General features: G+C 40.1%; 1 protein-coding gene across 4 annotated transcripts in view; it reads right to left on the bottom strand.

Annotated features, from left to right (window-relative positions):
• Positions 1 to 490: 490 nt before the first annotated feature.
• The window catches only part of LOC135207220 (protein SYS1 homolog), a 54,454-nt gene continuing 36,162 nt past the window's right edge, over positions 491 to 18,782 (bottom strand). For 2 of the 4 annotated variants that reach the window (XM_064238836.1, XM_064238838.1), the window contains exons 3-5: positions 17,051 to 17,143; positions 15,661 to 15,728; positions 492 to 1,350 (exon numbers count right to left, since the gene is read on the bottom strand). In XM_064238836.1, the coding sequence (XP_064094906.1) occupies positions 1,113 to 1,350; positions 15,661 to 15,728; positions 17,051 to 17,143 (399 nt within the window). In that variant the 3' untranslated portion in view covers positions 492 to 1,112. Of the gene's footprint in view, positions 1,351 to 15,660; positions 15,729 to 17,050; positions 17,144 to 18,782 lie in introns of all 4 variants that reach the window. The other 2 variants (XM_064238839.1, XM_064238835.1) reach the window with 2 other exon arrangements.

Genomic DNA, 18,782 nt, shown 5'->3' with positions numbered 1-18,782 from the left:
TCGTAAAATGACACAATATCCTTGTGAACAAACTTCTAAACATCCTGGACCTCACCTCCCTAATCCTCACTGACTACATGAGAATCAGCATGAGACACAGAGAGAAGTGTGCCTCAGAGATTGTCAGTGTTCAGAATTACATTCAAGTTGTTTCATAAATTTTATCATAAATATACAGTCTATATATATCATACACATACATAGCATATCCAAGGGGTTTGTATGTCTGCATTAAAATACTTATTACTTATTGTTATATTCAACATAACTTTTTTCATTTATTTTACTTTCAAGAGAAAATATATGTAAGTTATTTTATAGCCTATCATAATAGTATACTGTACACTACATCAAGAGCCTATATCAATGATTACTTTGATGCATCAATTGTGGTCTAATGTTTTTGATGGAAAAACAATTAAGTCACAAAATTAAACTGGAATAAAAAATCTTGAAAAATTTGAAATATTTACCAAACCTTATAAGCAATCAAAATAATTTTAATATCATTGATGCAAAGAGGCATACTTCTCAGTTAAATAAATAATTGTTCCTACAGTATTCAAAAGTTGGCTGTTACCATGAAAGAATGAAGAAAGTTAGTGCAAGATGAATAAATGATTAAACTCATGTTGTTAAAAAATGTTGATGACTTATGAATTTTGAGGCAAAGAACTAATAGTACATCTATACCTGCAGTTCCAGATGGGGCACACACTGCTGCAGTTATGTATTTTAGAAAAATAAATGACTGAGGGTATTCTGAGTCCAAATGTGGGGAAATATATAATTTATATGGGTTGTGATGAAACTAATCTAAATCAGTTACACTAAACATCCATTATGATAACAACGTAAGGAGTACACTACAGTTTCAAAATTCAGAATTCAACACCTTAAGGTCTGTGGCTGGTAACCCCAACATTATACAAATACTACATTACTCACATCCAAAATACACATTAACCTGACCTACTTATATGCACTCGACAAACTGAATGAAAAAGACATGGAGACACTTTGTACACAATGTGATGACAATGAAACACCTATAAAACAATGGAGAGACCTGCAGGACTGCAGTTCCCTGTACAGCAATCTGTGAATCAATTTTATAGGTCGACTTTAGAACTCATGACTGGAATATTCTGCATTTCAGTTCTCATGCAAAGATATTCTCCAAGAACACACATCAAAGTGATCGTCACCAGATTCAACAACCATACAGAAGGTTGTGATGGAAGATGCCCATTGTAAAGCCAGCATCCTATTAAATGTAGAAAATGTGCAGTCACGGTAAAATCGAGGCACTGTTTTGTACGCTGAACTATCTTCCATAACCCAAGCGACCTGCAAAAATATCTATTATTACATAACAGAACAGAAAATCAGCACATTTTGGAATAATTTAGCAGTATTATTATCAGCCCTCTAATTGACATAAACAAATCTTGAGAAATTTTTGTATATCATAAACCGCTTGCTTTACAAATATAATTTTTGCCACGCTTGATAGTCAGACTCACTCCTACATTCCAAATGTCAGTAACCCTTTAACAATTAAAAATGATATTGTTATAATACAATTAAGTTTGTTCATACTTACCTGGCAGATATATATAGCTGTATTCTCTGAAGTCCGACAGAAGTTTCAAAACTCGCGGCACACGTAGTGGGCGGCCAGGTGGTAGTACCCATTCCCGCCGCTGGGAGGCGGATATCAGGAACCATTCCCTTTTCATTCATATTTTCTAGTGCCACTGTCTCCTGAGGGGAGGTGGGTGGGCACTTAATTATATACAGTATATCTGCCAGGTACGTATGAACAAACTTAATTGTATTATAAAAAAAAAAAACAATAATCATTTTGTTCATGAAACTTACCTGTCAAGATATATATATACAGTGAGCCCTCGCTACTTCGCGTTCGACCTCGCGGATTCAACTACTTCGCGGACTTTTTTCATTTACGTATGTATACAGTAGGGCCTCGTTAATCACGGGGGTATAGGGCCCCAGAACCCCCGTGATAAGTAAATACCCGTTTATCCTGGGTACCCCCCACCCCCTGAAAATTGCTTTAAACCGCCTACTTTAAATAATAATTAACCCACCCAAGACCACGATTTCAATGTTTATAACTGCCTACTTTAGTTCAAGCACCAAAAATATTTTTCTTCAACTATCACCTTAAACTAAATTCAAGACAGTTTCAAAGTTATTCTTTCCTATCTTCAACTTCCCCTGCATCAGATCAGCAAACAAAATTATAATTACCTAACAATTCCTTTATTTCATGATTTGGCTGCTGCACCAAACTAAAAGTACATAGTATGTGAATGAAAATATTTATGATAAAAAACATGAATTACTGTAATGATTACAGCACCCAACTATAATATTAATGTATAAACAGCAAAATACAGCAATAAAAATCTAGTTTTGTCTTTTTGTTTACGTTTAGAACTCAGATGACGTTATTACCGAAAGAATTATTTTGGAAAACAATTTAGTGCTAAACGAAACTAATTTTTATTGGAATTATTATTATTATTAAATTTATACATAATAGTTTATGATATTATTATACAGTAATTCATATTTCATTGAGAGAGAGAGAGAGAGAGAGAGAGAGAGAGAGAGAGAGAGAGAGAGAGAGAGAGAGAGAGAGCACTTGTGACGAGAGTAACTTGAATAGCTTGAGATAGCAGCTTAGGACGAGAATAGCTTGAGAGAGCAGCTTGGGACTAGACTATCTTAGCTCTAGAATAACAATGAAATTTTTATTTTAAATATTTTATGATGATAAAAATAAATGAAACATGGATAGTGATAAGATATTCTCTTGCATACTGTTATAATATGAGATAATAATTGAGTCAACTATAAAAGTTGTATTGAAGCACAGTTTCGTAAATCACTGAAAGTATAAAAATATGGCAACATTTTTATTCTTTCTGGGACCCATCTTGTTCTTCTTACGATAATAATAGATCAGTATTATAGTTTTTTTTCTGAGAGAAGAGAGAGAGAGCGAGACGAGAGAAGAGAGAGAGAGAGAGAGAGATAGAGAGAGAGAGAGAGCAGCTTGTGACGAGAGTTACTTGAATAGCTTGAGATAGCAGCTTAGGACGAAAATAGCTTGAGAGAGCCGCTTGGGACTAGGACTATCTTAGCTCTAGAATAACAATGAAATTTTTAATAAATATTTTATGATAAGATAAATGAAACATAGATAGTGATAAGATATTCTCTTGTATACTGTTATAATATGTGATAATCATTGAGTCAACTATAAAAGTTGTATTGAAGCACAGTTTCGTAAATCACAGAAAGTATAAAAATATGGCAACATTTTTTATTCTTTCGGGACCATCTTGTTCTTTTATTTCGATAATAATAGATCAATATTATAGTTTTTTTTTCTGTAAGTGTAAGTGATAGAGAGAGAGAGAGAGAGAGAGAGAGAGAGAGAGAGAGAGAGAGGAGAGAGAGAGAGAGAGAGAGAGAGAGAGAGAGAGATTTTGCTATTTACATTCATAGTATTTGAAAATTTGTGAATGAGTTTTATTCTAAAAATGCAATTAGTCATGAAAAGAAGAAGAAATCAGTAATTAGCGAATCTTGCTCTAAGATAAAATTCGTGATTTCGTTAATTTTCCCGATATACGTAGCATTTGGGCTTCACAAAAAGTGAAGTGAAGTGATTTATGACAGAGTTTAGAGGATACTTACGTAAAAATACATCAGTATTTTGTAGAACGGTGACGTCACGGTGTTATATGTATTTTTTTCGTGAATGAATATACATTTATGATAAAAAAATAGTTACTGTACTGCTTAGAGTACCCATACTGTAATATTAATGTAAATCACATCAAAATAAAGTATCATTGTTCATTGTATATACTGTAAACATGTAAAGTGTATTTTTGTCTTTTGAAAAATGGATTCCCCAAGGAATTATTCCTTGAAGAGGCTTTTTATTATGAAGATATGCCAATAATATATAAGATTTGCATTTTATTATGAATATAGACAATAATATATAAGGTAAAAAATGGTTTTATTATTACGTTTGACGCTTTGTCGCCGATTGCAAACAACATACGATAATCTATGACAATTATCGTTTGTATGACTGCAGTGTTCAGAGAATTTGATAACGTATACCAAAACAATAATGAAGTTCGAATTGAAAATTTATGTTCTCCTAAATGTTATTACTACTGTAATTAAACTACTACTATTAACATTTCTAAAAGGTTAAGAATGACAAAGGTGCTGTGAAGTATAACTCAATGTTTACATTTCTGCTGGCCGCTCAACTACAAGTTGATGTCAATGACGTGGAATTATTCCATTGAATAGGCTATATATTTATGAGATATGCCAATAATATATAAGGTAGAATGTTTTATTACCTTTATTGTCAGTTTAATATCATAATGTGAATCTGTTCATGCATTTGTTGGTTATCGGAACCGGACGAGGCTTAGCCTACCACTGACAAGCCGGATGCTGTGATTCATACCAGCAATATATAGACTGAGAAGTGGTCCAAGGAAAAACCCGTGATTAACTGAACCGTTGATTCTGATCCGTGAATGCTGATCCGTGAATAACGCGGCCCCACTGTATATTAAAAAAGAAATATATCGCCGATTTTCTGAAAATTTCGAAATAGCCGCGATATATGAAGACCCCAAATATTTAGTTAATTTCCATTAATAATTAGTAATATCTGCTCTTACTGATGGTTCATTGCATTACATATGATTCATATAATTCAGTACAGAAAGAATAAAACACGAAAAGAGAATGTGATCATACGATAATTCAGTATACGTAGTAAAATTAAATCGAACATAAAACGCAAATCAGATGCAGTCTGACTTTGTCATATTTGAATGGTGTAAGGCTGCTGATGGCTACTACTACAAATGTAATGGATGTGCATCTTTCCAATGAATCTTTTGTATGTATACGTAGTACTGCATCCAATAATATTGTTTGTTGCAAAAATCACATCTCGAATAAGCGTACGTATCTTACAACAAAACAAGCGTAAAATAGCGTACATAAAGCATCTATAGTACCTTGTACATATTTGAATTTGTAACTACTATGTAGCATGTAAGACGGACTGTCATGGTTCCAAATGCTGATAGATGACGAATCAGCTCCCAAGTTTTGTAATCTAGCCTGTGATTGGTGTTTTGACCGCTTCTCCGATCCGCAGCAGCTTGGCTTGTCTCCGACCAGTAGCATCTTCTCGCGGCCACTTTGTTTGCCGCTCTCTCGCCCGGTAGATGCTGCTACGTTACTGTGTAACTTTAACCTGTGCTGTGCGTGACTGTTTGAAGTTGAACTTTTTGTTGAACTTTCTGTTTACGTAACCCCTGCAATGGCTCCCAAGCGTTCTGCTTCTGCTAAGGCTGGTAGTAAGCCTAAACGCCACCGAAAAATGATGACGATTGCTGAGAAGGTGACACTTCTCGATATGTTGAAAGAAGGCAGAAGTTACGCGGCCGCAGCCCGCCATTTTGGAGTGAACGAATCCACCGTTCGCTACATTAAGAAGGACGAGGCGAACATTAGAAAGACGGCTGCCATCACCTTTAGCAGGTCAGCGAAGCGAGTTGTTACTGCTCGTAATAAAACGATCGTCCGTATGGAAAGGTGCTTTAGCAATCTGGATTGCCGACTGCATGGAAGAAGAACTAGCCTTGGATACGAAACACCATCCGAACCAAGGCTTTGAGTTTGTATGAGAATTTTGCGGCAAAGGAACCTCAAGACGACGATGGCGACCATGCTGAAGACGAAGATGATGTACTAGATGAACCTCAAGCAGGGACATCCACTGATTCCCAGCCTCAGAAACAACGTTTTTCCGCCAGCAAAGGATGGTTTGCGAAATTTCAGAAACGCTTCGGCCTGAAAAAGCGTTTCCCTGCATGGCAAGGCTGCTTCCGCTGACACTACCGCTGCTGAAACTTACACGAATGGGACATTTAAGAATATTATCACTGAAGGTGGATACAAGCCCAAACAAGTGTTTTATATGGATGAACCGCTTGTTTTGTTTTGGAAGAGAATGCCGTCGCGAACTTTCCTGTTCAAAGAAGAAGCAAAGCCTCTGGCTTTAAAGCATTCAAAGATCGTGTTACCCTTGTGATGTGTGGCAATGCTGCTGGATTTTTGCTAAAGCCAGGGCTTATTTACAAATCGAAAAACCCTTGCGCTTTGAAAAATAAAAATAAGAATCTCCTTCCCGTGTACTGGATGCATAATTCAAAAGCATGGATTACGAAGATGCTGACCTCCAACTGGTTCCACCAGTGTTTTATCCCACAAGTCAGTAAATATCTCTTAGAGAAGGGCTTGCCATTTAAGATCCTTCCTCCTTACGGATAACGCTGGTGGGACACGCAACCTGATCTGTCGCATGAGGCATTTAGGTTGAGTTCCTGCCACCCAACACAACGTCATTAATTCAACCCGATGGACCAGGGGGTTATCAGGGCGTTCAAGGCCCTCTACACGAAGAATACCTTGGCGGACTCGTTGCGTGTGTGGATGCTGCCTAAGATGATGAGGATGAAACATTCAATTTGAAGGCGTACTGGCGGCAGTACACAATAGCCACGTGCCTGCAGAACATCCAGAAGGCACTGAAAGAATGAACCGGCTACTGTAATGCGAGCTGGAAGAAGTGTGGCCCCAGATTGTTTACGATGACAAGGGATTTACGCCTGCTGAGATTCAACACTCTGCAGTACGGAAATCTGTGCAGTTGGCTGCGATAATTGGAGGTGACGGGTTTGGCGACATGACGACTGAAGACGTCGACGAGTTATTGGACTGCCATTCCCAGCCGCTAACTGACGCAGACCTCGAAGACTTGACGAAAATCGGCCAGTGACGAAGACAGTGAACACAGAGAGACCCAAGAAATTGTCGAAGAAACGGGCTTAACATTAGAACGGCTTGCCAAGCTCTGCAACCTTGCGAAGGAGTTGAAAGAATTGTCGCAAGAGTGGGAACGAGGATATGGTTCGTTCTCTGCAATTCTGCAACAAAATCGATGAAGACATGACTCCCTACAGGATGCTCTTCGAGCGAAAAAAGAAGCAGCGGCAGCAACTTCCGATCACAATGTTTTCTTCCAGCTCGCAAAAAGAGCCAGTTCCTCCTTCGGAAGAAATTGAAGAAGTGTCCCAGGAAGAAGTTGAAGAGGTGTCCCAGGAAAAGACACCTCCGTCTGAAGAGACGTAAAATACTATCATTGGCTGCACAGTAGAAGACATCATCAGCTTCATCATAATCATTTCTACTGTGCAGCAAATTCATCGCCATCATCATTCAAGTTTTTCTTCAACTTCTTTCGTGTGAATACAGTAACAATCTTTATTTTTTTTATACTTTAATATTCTAACATTTTAATATTTGTGCCTGTTTTAGTTTAGGGTACTGTAGTACATGCATTAAGTGTTCTGTACATTAAAGGGTGGTTGTAACAGTACTACGTAAAGGGAGGGTTTTAAAAGTCTGAATATACAGGTTAAATAAATATGTAAATATGGTGTCCCTACTTCGCGGATTTTCAGCTATCGCGGCCGGGTTTGGAACCTATCTACCAGCGATAACGAGGGTTCACTGTAGCTGAATCCACCTTTGGAGGGTGGGAAGAGACAGAATAGGATTTTAGGAAACAAATCTATGTAGATGATAGACATCTTGGTTCCTTACCTGTTAGCATAGCTGACTTCGTGATTACTGTCACCCAAGCCTGCTTCTGCTTTATTAGAGTTGCCAGCGAGTAGAGACTGTAATGCTTGGTGCACTCTAGATGATCTGTCAACGGACGCGTGACCACAATATGACTAGACCCTATGACCATACATATGAGGGCAATGAAGCAAAAAACCACCACCTGACCGACTAAGCAAAACCAACTTTAAGTTAAACTAAACTATTGGAAGACCTCCTCGAGGATCTAGTCAACAACCAAAAAACGCAAAATAAAAAACTATACTAACCATTCTCTAGAGGATAGGATAAGAGCTACTTCCAGCCCCCAAAACTGTGTCTGCAGAAATGTATGGCCCTAGAGAACAGCAGTTCTCGCACGTCGTTCCTCACATCTCTCAAATAATGTGAGGCGAATACTGAGTTGCTCCTCCAAAAGGTGGCATCAATAATGTCCTTGAGTGCCATGTTCTTTTGGAAGGCTAGCGAGGTTGCAAACAGCTCTAACTTCATGAGCGTTCACTCGCAGGAGGGCTCAAATCACTCTTCGTTGCAAGATGAATGAGCTTCCTTAATATGTCCCTTAGGAAAAAGCCAGAGCATTTCAGATATAGGTAAATCTGGTCTCTTCACTGAACACCATAAATTACCCGAAGGACCTCTTACTTCCTTCGATTTTTGTAAATAAAATTTGAGAGCCCTGAGGACACAGGACTCTTTCTGGTTCTCGACCAACTAAGTCCGTCATTCCCTTGATTTCAAAGCTCTTGGGCCAAGGGTTGACGGGTTCTCGTTCTTTGCCAAGAATGTGGGAGGAATCAAAGAGCAGACAGCATTATCTCCTTTGAAGCCCACGTTCACTGATGGCTTGAATTTCGCTAACTCTCTTTGCCGTCGCCAGAGCATTTAGGAAAAGAGCCTTTCTAGTCAAGTTTCTAAGAGACGCTGCGTGGAGAGGCTCGAACGGACTTGACATCAGATGTCTTAAAACACATCTAAGTTCCAGGAAGGAAGCCTAGCCTGAACTATCTTTGTGGTTTTCAAACGATCTTAAGAGATCTTGAAGATCCCTGTTGTCAGCAAGATCCAGGCCTCTGTGCCAAAAGACTGCTGACAACATGCTTCTATATCCCTTAATAGTTGGGACTGCTAACCTCTGAACATTCCTTAGGTACAGAAGGAAGTCAGCTATCTGGCTCACAGAGGTCGTGGTAGAGGAAATTTGTCCCTTCCCTACACCAACCCCTGAAGGAAGCCCACTTCGACTGGTATACTGCACGCGATGACAGCCCTCCTTGCGTTGGCGATCGCTTTGACACTGATTTAGAAAACCTCTCGCTCTGGCCAACTTTTGTTTCGATAGTCTGAATGGCAGTCAGACACAGAGCGGTAGAGGTTTTTGTGATACCTCTCGAAGTGGGGCTGTTTTGAGTAAGATCTTCCTCCAGGGCAGTGTCCTTGGGAAGTCTACAAGGAAGGACATGACCTCCGTGAACCAATCTCGCAGGCCAGGCCAAAGTGGGGGCTATTAAAGTCAACCTCGTCCCCTCCTGATGCCGCAAACTTCCTGATGACCTCCCCCATGATCTTGAACGGGGGGAAGGCATACAGATCCAAGCCTGTCCAGTCCCAGAGAAGGGCGTCTATAGCTACTGCTCCTGGATCTAGAACAGGGGAGCAATAAAGAGGAAGCCTCTTCGTCCTCGATGTCGCAAATAGGTCTACTAGAGGACGTCCCCATATTTTCCACAGTTCGCGACAAACCTCCTGGTGCAGAGTCCATTCTGTCAGCAGGAGCTGATCCTGTCGACTGAGAAGTCTGCTCGGACATTCTGGACCCCTGAGATGAACTCGTAAGGATCGTTATCTGCCTCGCTCGCCCCCACAACAGATCTCTTTTGCTAGGCAAAAAAGGGGTCGGGAGTGTGTACCTCCCTGTTTTCTTAAATAGGCCAGGGCTGTGGTGTTGTCCGAGTTGACCTGGACTACTTGGTGTTCAACCTTCTCTTCGAAGAACTGGAGCGCTAGGAAAATCGCTGCTAGTTCTTTCAGATTTATGTGCCAGGATACCTGTTCCCCCCTCCAGGCGCCTGACACTTCTTCCCTCCTAGTGTTGCTCCCCAGCCCGAAGTGGACTCGTCGGAAAAAACACACTAGGTTGGGGCTCTGAAGTTTTAGGGACAAACCCTCTAGAAACTTGTTTGGATTGAGCCACCATCTTAAATGGCTCTTTACAGACTTGGAGATCATTAAGGTTGCTTCTAGATCCTGCTTGACCTTCCATTCCTCTGCTAGGAAAAATTGGAGAGGTCTGAGGTGTAGTCTCCCCAGGGAGACAAACTTTTCAGCGAGGAAATGGTCCCCAGCAGGACTCATCCAATCCCTCACCAAGCAAGTTTCCTTCCCCAGGAAGGCTGAAACTTTCTCTAAGCCTTGCTGCTGTCGTTCCTGGGACGAAAACGCTCGAAAAGCCACTGAATCCATCTGAATCCCCAGATATGCGATGGACTGTGTTGGGGTCAGTGTGATGGTAATTGCTTCAAAGCAAAGGGAGTTAAAAGGAAAGGAGAACGCATTTTCGAGAAGTTCAGCAGCAAGGATGCGTTAGCGCAATGTGTTGGACGGTACCTGTATCATGATGGTTCTAGAATCAGCAGGAGTGTTGTGGATCTCGTCGGGACGTGAGAAACGCCGCGATTTCTGATGCAATACCTCGTCTAGATTCATCTAAGAATGTCTAGAAACCTCGGAGTCTGTGACGCTCGCCGTAGGCTCCGCCCCCAGGATGCCGCATAAATACGACGGAGGAAGTAGCAGCAGGAAGAAGATATAGAGAGTGATCGTAGAAGGAAGAGATCGTAAAAGAGAGAGATCACCAGTTAGTCACAGAGCCACAGATCAGATTATCAGTGAGAGATCAGCAGCAGCAGAGATCTTCCGTGAGATACGAGAAAAAAGGAACCGACGAAGTATCAATCAAAGAAGAGTTGTTCGAGAGTTGGGGTTGGATATTGGTGGCTAGTCGTCTTCCGGTGTGGACGGCTGAGTTGTCTCTACATTGAGCAGACTTCGGAGAAGAAAAGGGGAGAGTTCCTGCCTTACGAATATACTAGTTTCTGCAATACGGAGTCAAGAGGACGTCTGCAATTGACGCTCTACTTTTATGAAGCCACCTCTTCGAAGTGCCAAACTGATCAGCAAGTATTCAAATTACCTCACTGTTTCCCCCAGTTCATGCAGTGTAAGATTCTGTCTGTTTATGTAAATAGGAGATACCATTCTGCATTTACCTTGTTAGTAAGCTTGTAAATAAACCTTTGTTGTGGTTAGTGTTTCTTTCTATTCGTATCCCAGTTTCAACTGTTGGTGTTTGATAAATTTTTTTTTATTTCATATTGAACCTGAAGCGGACCTCTCTCAGAGGCCGTAACATTGTGTCGACCTTTAACCAGGATATTTCGACACCGTAACATTGTCTCTGAGATCACAGGTCCGTAACATTTGTGGCGGCCTTGCCTAGGCTATCAACACTAACAGTTTGAAAAAGGGAGATATAGAAAGAATCAGGATGAGTGAGATGGTGAAAGAGTTTATTGAGTCAGGTAAGCTCCTAGGTCTAGAGGGGAATGATCTCCGTGAGTATGTGAGAAGAAAGAAAGAGAAAAGTATGAGAGAGATGAGAGAGCGGCTGAGAGAGAGGAAAGAGCAGCTGAGAGGAAAATGCAGCGAGAGAGAGAGATGTTGGTAATGAAATTTGAGAAAGGATGAAAATATTACGTATGTAGAATACGGTAAGAAGTTAGAAAGGCTGTTTTTTTTGATTGGTTAACTTCTGCTAAGGTTGAGGATTGATAGTTTTGAAGAACTTAGTGTTGTTAGAAAACTTCAAAGATAACATGCCCCCTGAGATTAAACTTTATATACAGGATAGGCGAGAAGTATCTTTTGCAGGAGCAACTAGGCTAGCTGACGAATATAGTCTAACTCATAATTTGAGTGTTAGTAAGAAACGAAATGATCCTTCGTCTGGTAGAATACAAAGCAGTAAAGGTTTCAGTCCTAGTAATAGCAATGCGAGTAAAAGTGACTATTCCTGTTATACATGCGGAAAACCTGGTCATATGTCTAAGGTTTGTAAGAGTAGAATGGCATCTAGTGGCTCAGAATTAACTTGTTTCCGATGTAATGGGAAAGGGCATTTAGCGAGGAATTGTGAGTAGAAAGGAAGGACGGTAAGAACCACCCAGTATCGCTAGTTAACCTTTCGTCAAGTAGGATGATGTGATGGAGAGAAACTAGGAAGTTTTTTTTGGCGAATTTCTGTCGGAAGGTGTAGTTTCCTCTCTTGGAGGAGTAGATTAGAGAGAAGTAGTCTTGCTTCGAGACACAGGGGCTGCTATCTCACTGATTCGGAAAGTGTGTGTGCCGAAACAGGGCAGAAATCAATAAGGAAGAGAAAGTTATGTTAGGTGGATTTCATAACACTTGTGTTCTTTGTCCTTTGTTGAAGTTGAATTTAGAAAGTCAGGTAGTGCAAGAGAAGTGAAACTTGCCGTTGTGGACAGTTGCCCGTTGTTGAAGGCGTGACATTATTGTCGGTAATGACTTAACTTTATCCAAGAATGTGAATCCTGTGTGAGGAATATTCCAGTGCCTGAAATGGTAGTAACTAGGTCGGGTTTAGATACAGTCGTAGACTACGGTCATAATTTGTTCGTGGATTCGAACGAGTGTAAGTTCGTGGATTCGAAAGTGTGGACGTTCGGGATTCGAACGTAGTGAGTTCGTGGATTCGAACGAGTGTGTGACAGAGGTAGCGAGGTTGATCTTGGCATGAAAGTGGCTGAGAGACCTAACTCTATCGTTGACAGTGAGAGCCCAAGGGGAAGGCGTAGCTGTCGAGAGTAACGTAGTAAATGTACCAGTATCTAGTACTAGTTACGGTGATGAATTAAGCTCTAACGTTTTGGATAAGGATGAGCTAGTCAAGTTGCAGAAAGAGGATGAGACACTAACCCGAATTTTTGAGTGTGAGCTGGATGATGATCTCGATGTGTGTAACGAAACTTTTTGTGTAAAGGAACGAAGTTTTTGTTGTATGTTTGTCCTAAGCCAGGTAGTGAAAGGGGCGGGGAATCACAGGAAAAAATTTGTAGTTTCTAGGAAGCTCGTGAAATTTAGTTTTGAAGTTAGCATATGATAAGCAAGGACATTTGGGGAGTAAATAAAACTTTCAAGTGTATTAGTAGGGCTACTTTTGGCCTAAGATGAAAAATGATGTATGTTTTAAGCTGTCCTGAATATCAAATTGCAGGGAAACCGATTCAAGTAATTCCCAGAGTTCCGTTGTGTAATATTCCTCAGTAGGCGAATCCTTTTGATGATGGTAATTATAAATATGTTTTGGAACTTTGTCTAGAAGTAAGGGTAGAGATGACTGCATAAAACTAATCTGATTATTATAAAAAAAATTTAAGAGATGTTTGGCATCTAGTGGAGGAGAACGGAAAGCGCTTGGCATTTAGCGAAAGAAAACCCGAACGGAAGTCAAGGGGAAACTAAAGAGGAACCTTATCTTAGAGCCAAAGAGAGAAGTTTGTGTGTAAGAGATAAACTTTTAGTACCAGTCTCGAGAGAAAGTCCATCTTTACCTTATAAATATGAAGGTCCTTTTTCAGTTTTAGAGAAGATGGGAAAAAATATATATCATAGAATTAATGTGGGTAAGAGTAGAGCAAAGTCAGTAAACGTAATTTTGCTTCAGAATTATAAACAACGCCCGTGCCATGGCCTCCGCCAGTGTAACAGTGTTACTGAGTGAGATTAGTTTTGAGAAAAAAACACAAGAGTATTTTAGTATTTATAAGTTTTAAGCAGAGTTCAGAAAACGGAAGAAGTAAGGAGAGAAGGATAATGTATTAGCTGATAGCCTCTTTAGGAGATTTCTCAGATGAGTAGCCTAATAGCCGTTTTCTGATAAATCGCACGAGTGAGTGTGTGAGTGGGGAATGTGCGTATTACTGTATTAAAGCTTTATGCAGAATTGTTTTCTCCCGCTGTTTAACTTTTGCTTCTCTTTAGAAAAAAAAAAATAAATCAATTGCTTTCATTTTTTTCTCTTTTAGGGGGGCGTGTGATGGCAGCAAGGAGGCGTTAGCGCAATGTGTTGGAGGTACCTGTATCATGAGGTTCTAGAATCAGCAGGAGTGTTGTGGATCTCGTCGGGACGTGAGAAACGCCGCGATTTCTGATGCAATACCTCGTCTAGATCATCTAAGAATGTCTAGAAACCTCGGGAGTCTGTGACGCTCGCCGTAGGCTCCGCCCCCAAGGATGCCGTATAAATACGACGGAGGAAGTAGCAGCAGGAAGGAGAAGATATAGAGAGTGATCGTAGAAGGAAGAGATCGTAAAAGAGAGAGATCACCAGTTAGTCACAGAGCCACAGATCAGATTATCAGTGAGAGATCAGCAGCAGCAGAGATCTTCCGGAGATATGAGAAAAAGGAACCGACGAAGTATCAATCAAAAGAAGAGTTGTTCGAGAGTTGGTTGGATATTGGTCTAGTCGTCTTCCGGTGTGGACGGGCCGAGTTGTCTCTACATTGAGCAGACTTCGGAGAGAGGGGAGAGTTCCTGCCTTACGAATATACTAGTTTTCTGCAATAAGGAGTCAAGAGGACATCTGCAATTGCCGCTCTACTTTTATGAAGCCACCTCTTCGAAGTGCCAAATGATCAACAAGTATTCAAATTACCTCACTGTTTCCCCAGTTCATGCAGTGTAAGATTCTGTCTGTTTATGTAAATAGGAGATACCATTCTGCATTTACCTTTGTTAGTAGTTTGTAAATAAAACCTTTGGTTGTGTTTTATTGTTTTTTCTTTCTATATTCGTATCCACCAGTTTCGAAACTGTTGGTGTTGATAAATTTAAATTTTTTTTTTTATTATTTCATATCCGAACCTGAAGCGGACCTCTCTCAGATGGCCGTAACATTGTGTCGACCTTTAACCAGGATATTTCGACACCGTAACATTGTCTCTGAGATCACAGGTCCAAGTAGACTGGCTGGGAGTTAACCCCACCTGACCACCCTTCCTAGAAGAACGAGTTCTAAAGAAAGGGGGCCCAAGCCCGTGAGAGACTAGAAACAATCGGATATCTAAAAACTCAGCCGTCTGGGTTGAAACACAATGATATGTGTCCAGATTCATGACCGAGGGTTTGTTCCGTGTATGAACAAAGGAACATTTACATTAAAACTGGGGAAACAGCAATTTCATCAATTTAGGAATATTCATGACATCTAGGGATCTTTTAAGGGCAATCTTGAAAAGAAAGCTGTACACAAGAGCTACTGTGACTAGGTAAAGGTGGTGTATTTTTCATGGTAAATATTTTCCTTGATAAAAAAATAGTATATAGAAAAAGCAGAAAGCTGGTATTATCTTACATTACTGACAAAAAAACATTAAGTACAGGCAGTCCCTGGTTATCGGCTGAGGTTCTGTTCTTGGCGGCGCGCTGATAAGCGAAAACTGCCATTAACTGAAACTCGGCAATTTATGGCACCAAGTTGGTCAATGGCACCGAACAACCGGTTAATGGAGCCTCTGTTATGGTATGTATGCTGCCATAACTCTATTATCGGCACCTTATGGTGCTGATAACTAAAACTCTGGCCTGTTATGGCGCCATAAGTTGCGATTTTACAGCACTAGACAAGTGCCATAAAACCTGGATCGACATTAACTGAGACTGCCGATAATCGGGACTGCCTATAGCATTGGCAGTAACAAACAAAAAAAAGCTCTTTAAAATTCCCTTTTTAAAAATTGGCACTGCATTAACACTGCCTCTAAATGCAAATGATCACATGCAGTTTACATAATCACTACATACCCTGTCAAAGCATTAAGGATGAATGCTGCCATGACGGCACGGCCATGAACCTCTTTGATCTGGAGCTCCTGTAAGTAAATGAAAAATCTGAAAGTCCATGTCTATACACACACCTACCATTTGCAACATACGTGAATTGTGGTGGCCATATGTTGGCTGTTCTAGGTTGAACATATGAAATATGAAATTTGTAATGTAAATTACAGTAAAATTTTACAATGGATATAATTTTTTTTATTTAGCAGTCCCTGTTCACACATTCACTTGATACTAATGGTAACTCCATCTCACTGAAGTTCTTCTGTGATTGGGGGGATTACTTTTACCTTGATGTACGTAATGTTTGGGTGCACTGTCTCAAAAGTGAATTTAGAAAATAAAATAGAAAGTGAACAGGTATTGTAAGTAACCATAAGAGATTCGTTAGACTCTTGGTAAACTGTGTGTAGGTCTGGTGTCGGCAGTATTTTCAATCTTTTGTATGGTAGACAAGGCTTCAAAGGAGGTGAAAAGCATGTAGTGATGCTCATAAATTCCTATATAAAATTGACAACTGTCTGAAAACAATTAGTTGTTTTTGCATATCCAAAGAAAATAAAGTAACTGAATACTAGCTACCCTGGGCTTGATGTTCATTGTTAATATTTGTGATGACCTATTCATATTCATAAAGACGTTTTAAGTAAAAATTTATAGGGAAATTATTGTTTAGTTAGTGTAAGTATGATGATGATCATCATAAACTAAATGACAGGGAATGAATACTGATTGTCAATTTGTTTAGTTAGGTATTGTCAACAGGAATGCGCTGACTGTAAAATTTTGTAAATAAAATTAGTAGCAAATAAATCTAGTTTAGTATTGGTTGTACAATTTACCTCCCCCCTTAATTCCTAAAAAAATAAAGCACCACAATACCATGGTAACAAAGCATCAGATACTGTACTAAGAGTTGTGTTTATTCACTGAATGTGGTGATTGAAATTTGTGATAAAAAGCTTACGATCATGATAAATGACACATATGTTCTCATAAAGCTGTAATATATAACAGTGAAATATAGTTAACCATATATTTCACGCAGTACATTCCAATAATTTCAGCTTACGTCAGCACAATCCTGTGAAGAAAGCAGGGTTTTTTTTTCCTTAGGTATAGTACATAAATCAGAAATTTATAGTAGTATGTATACTGCATGGTGGAAATTTGTCAACCAGTAGCCAATTTCATACAAATTCCTGAGCATCCAATTCAAGTAAGTCAAATTTTAAAAAGTACTGAAATTGTGTAGAATAATTGTTATAACAGAGCTCCGTGCCTGAAGATGAAAGTTGACTCACTGACAGAAAAATATCTCTAAAACAGCAGAAAAGATCATCTGATCCCATACCTGATACTTGAATACACTGTCAAGTGATCGATGGTGGCCAGTGAGAAGGTCTAGAATGGCAATCCATAATCCCAGTCCGACGTAATACACAGCCTAAAATATACAACTTATTAGAAAACTTAATGATTATCACAATCAAATATGGCACTGACATTTCTTTCAAGAATAACTACATCTCTTTCCTAACCAACTTGCAATGAACACTATGCATAAATAAAATATATAAATTTTCATAATAGTAAAATTCATTATTTGGATATTTACCTACTGTTAAAGATAGCTTATATCTCGGTGGCAACAGGCAAGTCTGCATTCAAACATTAGAAAAGAACGAATGGCTGCCTGGATTATTGTCTAGTAGTGCAGCTAGACAAAATTGCTCTTTCGGGAAAAGACTACTACTACCGGACTAAGGGCTCTACCATTTGAGATGTGACTATATTTTAGTGAGCAACTTGGAGCCAAATTGCATTTCCAGTGCACAACATTAATCACAACCTCATTCAACAAAATTACATTTTTTAAATAGTACAAGGCAAGGAGATAGAGAAAACAGAAGAATCACTTCTCCCCCCTCAATCCCTAGTACCATGTTGTGGCAGGATAACAAGCTTAAAAGCAAGCACCAAATCCCCCCCACATAAACTTAATCTATCTGGCTACCAAACTCACCCTCAATCACACTTTCCTCTTTACACTACAGAATACAGCAGGACAATTGACCCATTCCGACCCTTGAACTTCGTTCGGTTTCGACAAGGCATCTGCTAAGACATTGTGATGGCCCAGGATAAACTGAGGGACCAACGTAATCCCCGTCTTCTGCCCAACACAGGATTAATCGCGCTTCTTGAGTGAGAAGGCCCGACTGTGTGCCACCTTGGTTTCTTAAGTACGAGACTGCTGTGGTGTTGTCGACGAAGATCGCGACAACCGACTCCAACAGTTGATCCTGAAATGAAAGAAGGACTAAGTACACTGCCCTTAGTTCCTTCCAATTTATTGACATGATCCTCTCTTCCTCTGACAAAAGGCCCGAAGCGGCTTCAGAGCCCAGGTGCGCGCCCCAACCTTGATCCGAGGCGTCTGACCAAAACATTAGGTCCAGCGGAACTGAAAGAAGAGATGTCCCTGACTTGAGACGGTGAACTTGCATCCACCAACGGAGATCCTTCCGACATTGTGGAGAGGAGGCGACTATCGTGTCTTCGGACACGAAATCCCACGACTGGCGAAGTGTCGACTGAAGGGACCTCATTCTGAGACGACATCAGGGAACCAGTTGGATGAGGGATGACAACTGGCCCAGGAGAGTCCTCCAAAGAGAAAACTGGCTGCATTATGGAGGACAAAAATTCTTCGACCAGACTTAGAAGCTTGTCTATCCATTTTGGAGTGGGAGAAGCCCTCAAAATCTGGGAATTCAAAATAAACAATCCACAGATAAGTCATGATCTGGCAAGGGATTAGACTAGACTTGTCGAAGTTGATATGAATGCCCAACTCGACACAAAAAGACAGAACTATCCCTCGACCAGAGACATTTCTCTAGAGATTAGGCCTGGACTAACCAATCGTCCAGATACTGAAGCATCCTTACATTTAACTGATGCAGAATAGCCGAAACAAGAGCCATCACCCGAGAAAAGACCTGTGGAGCAGTGGTGAGGCCGAAACAAAGGGTCTTGAACTGGAAAAACTCCTAGTCCGTGTAAAAAACCAAATGTAAGGT

Source organism: Macrobrachium nipponense, chromosome 32, assembly GCF_015104395.2.
Source record: "Macrobrachium nipponense isolate FS-2020 chromosome 32, ASM1510439v2, whole genome shotgun sequence".
Lineage (NCBI taxonomy): Eukaryota > Metazoa > Arthropoda > Malacostraca > Decapoda > Palaemonidae > Macrobrachium > Macrobrachium nipponense.
The sequence above is the reverse complement of the archived record's forward strand: the minus strand, read 5'-3'. Positions and strand labels throughout refer to the sequence as shown.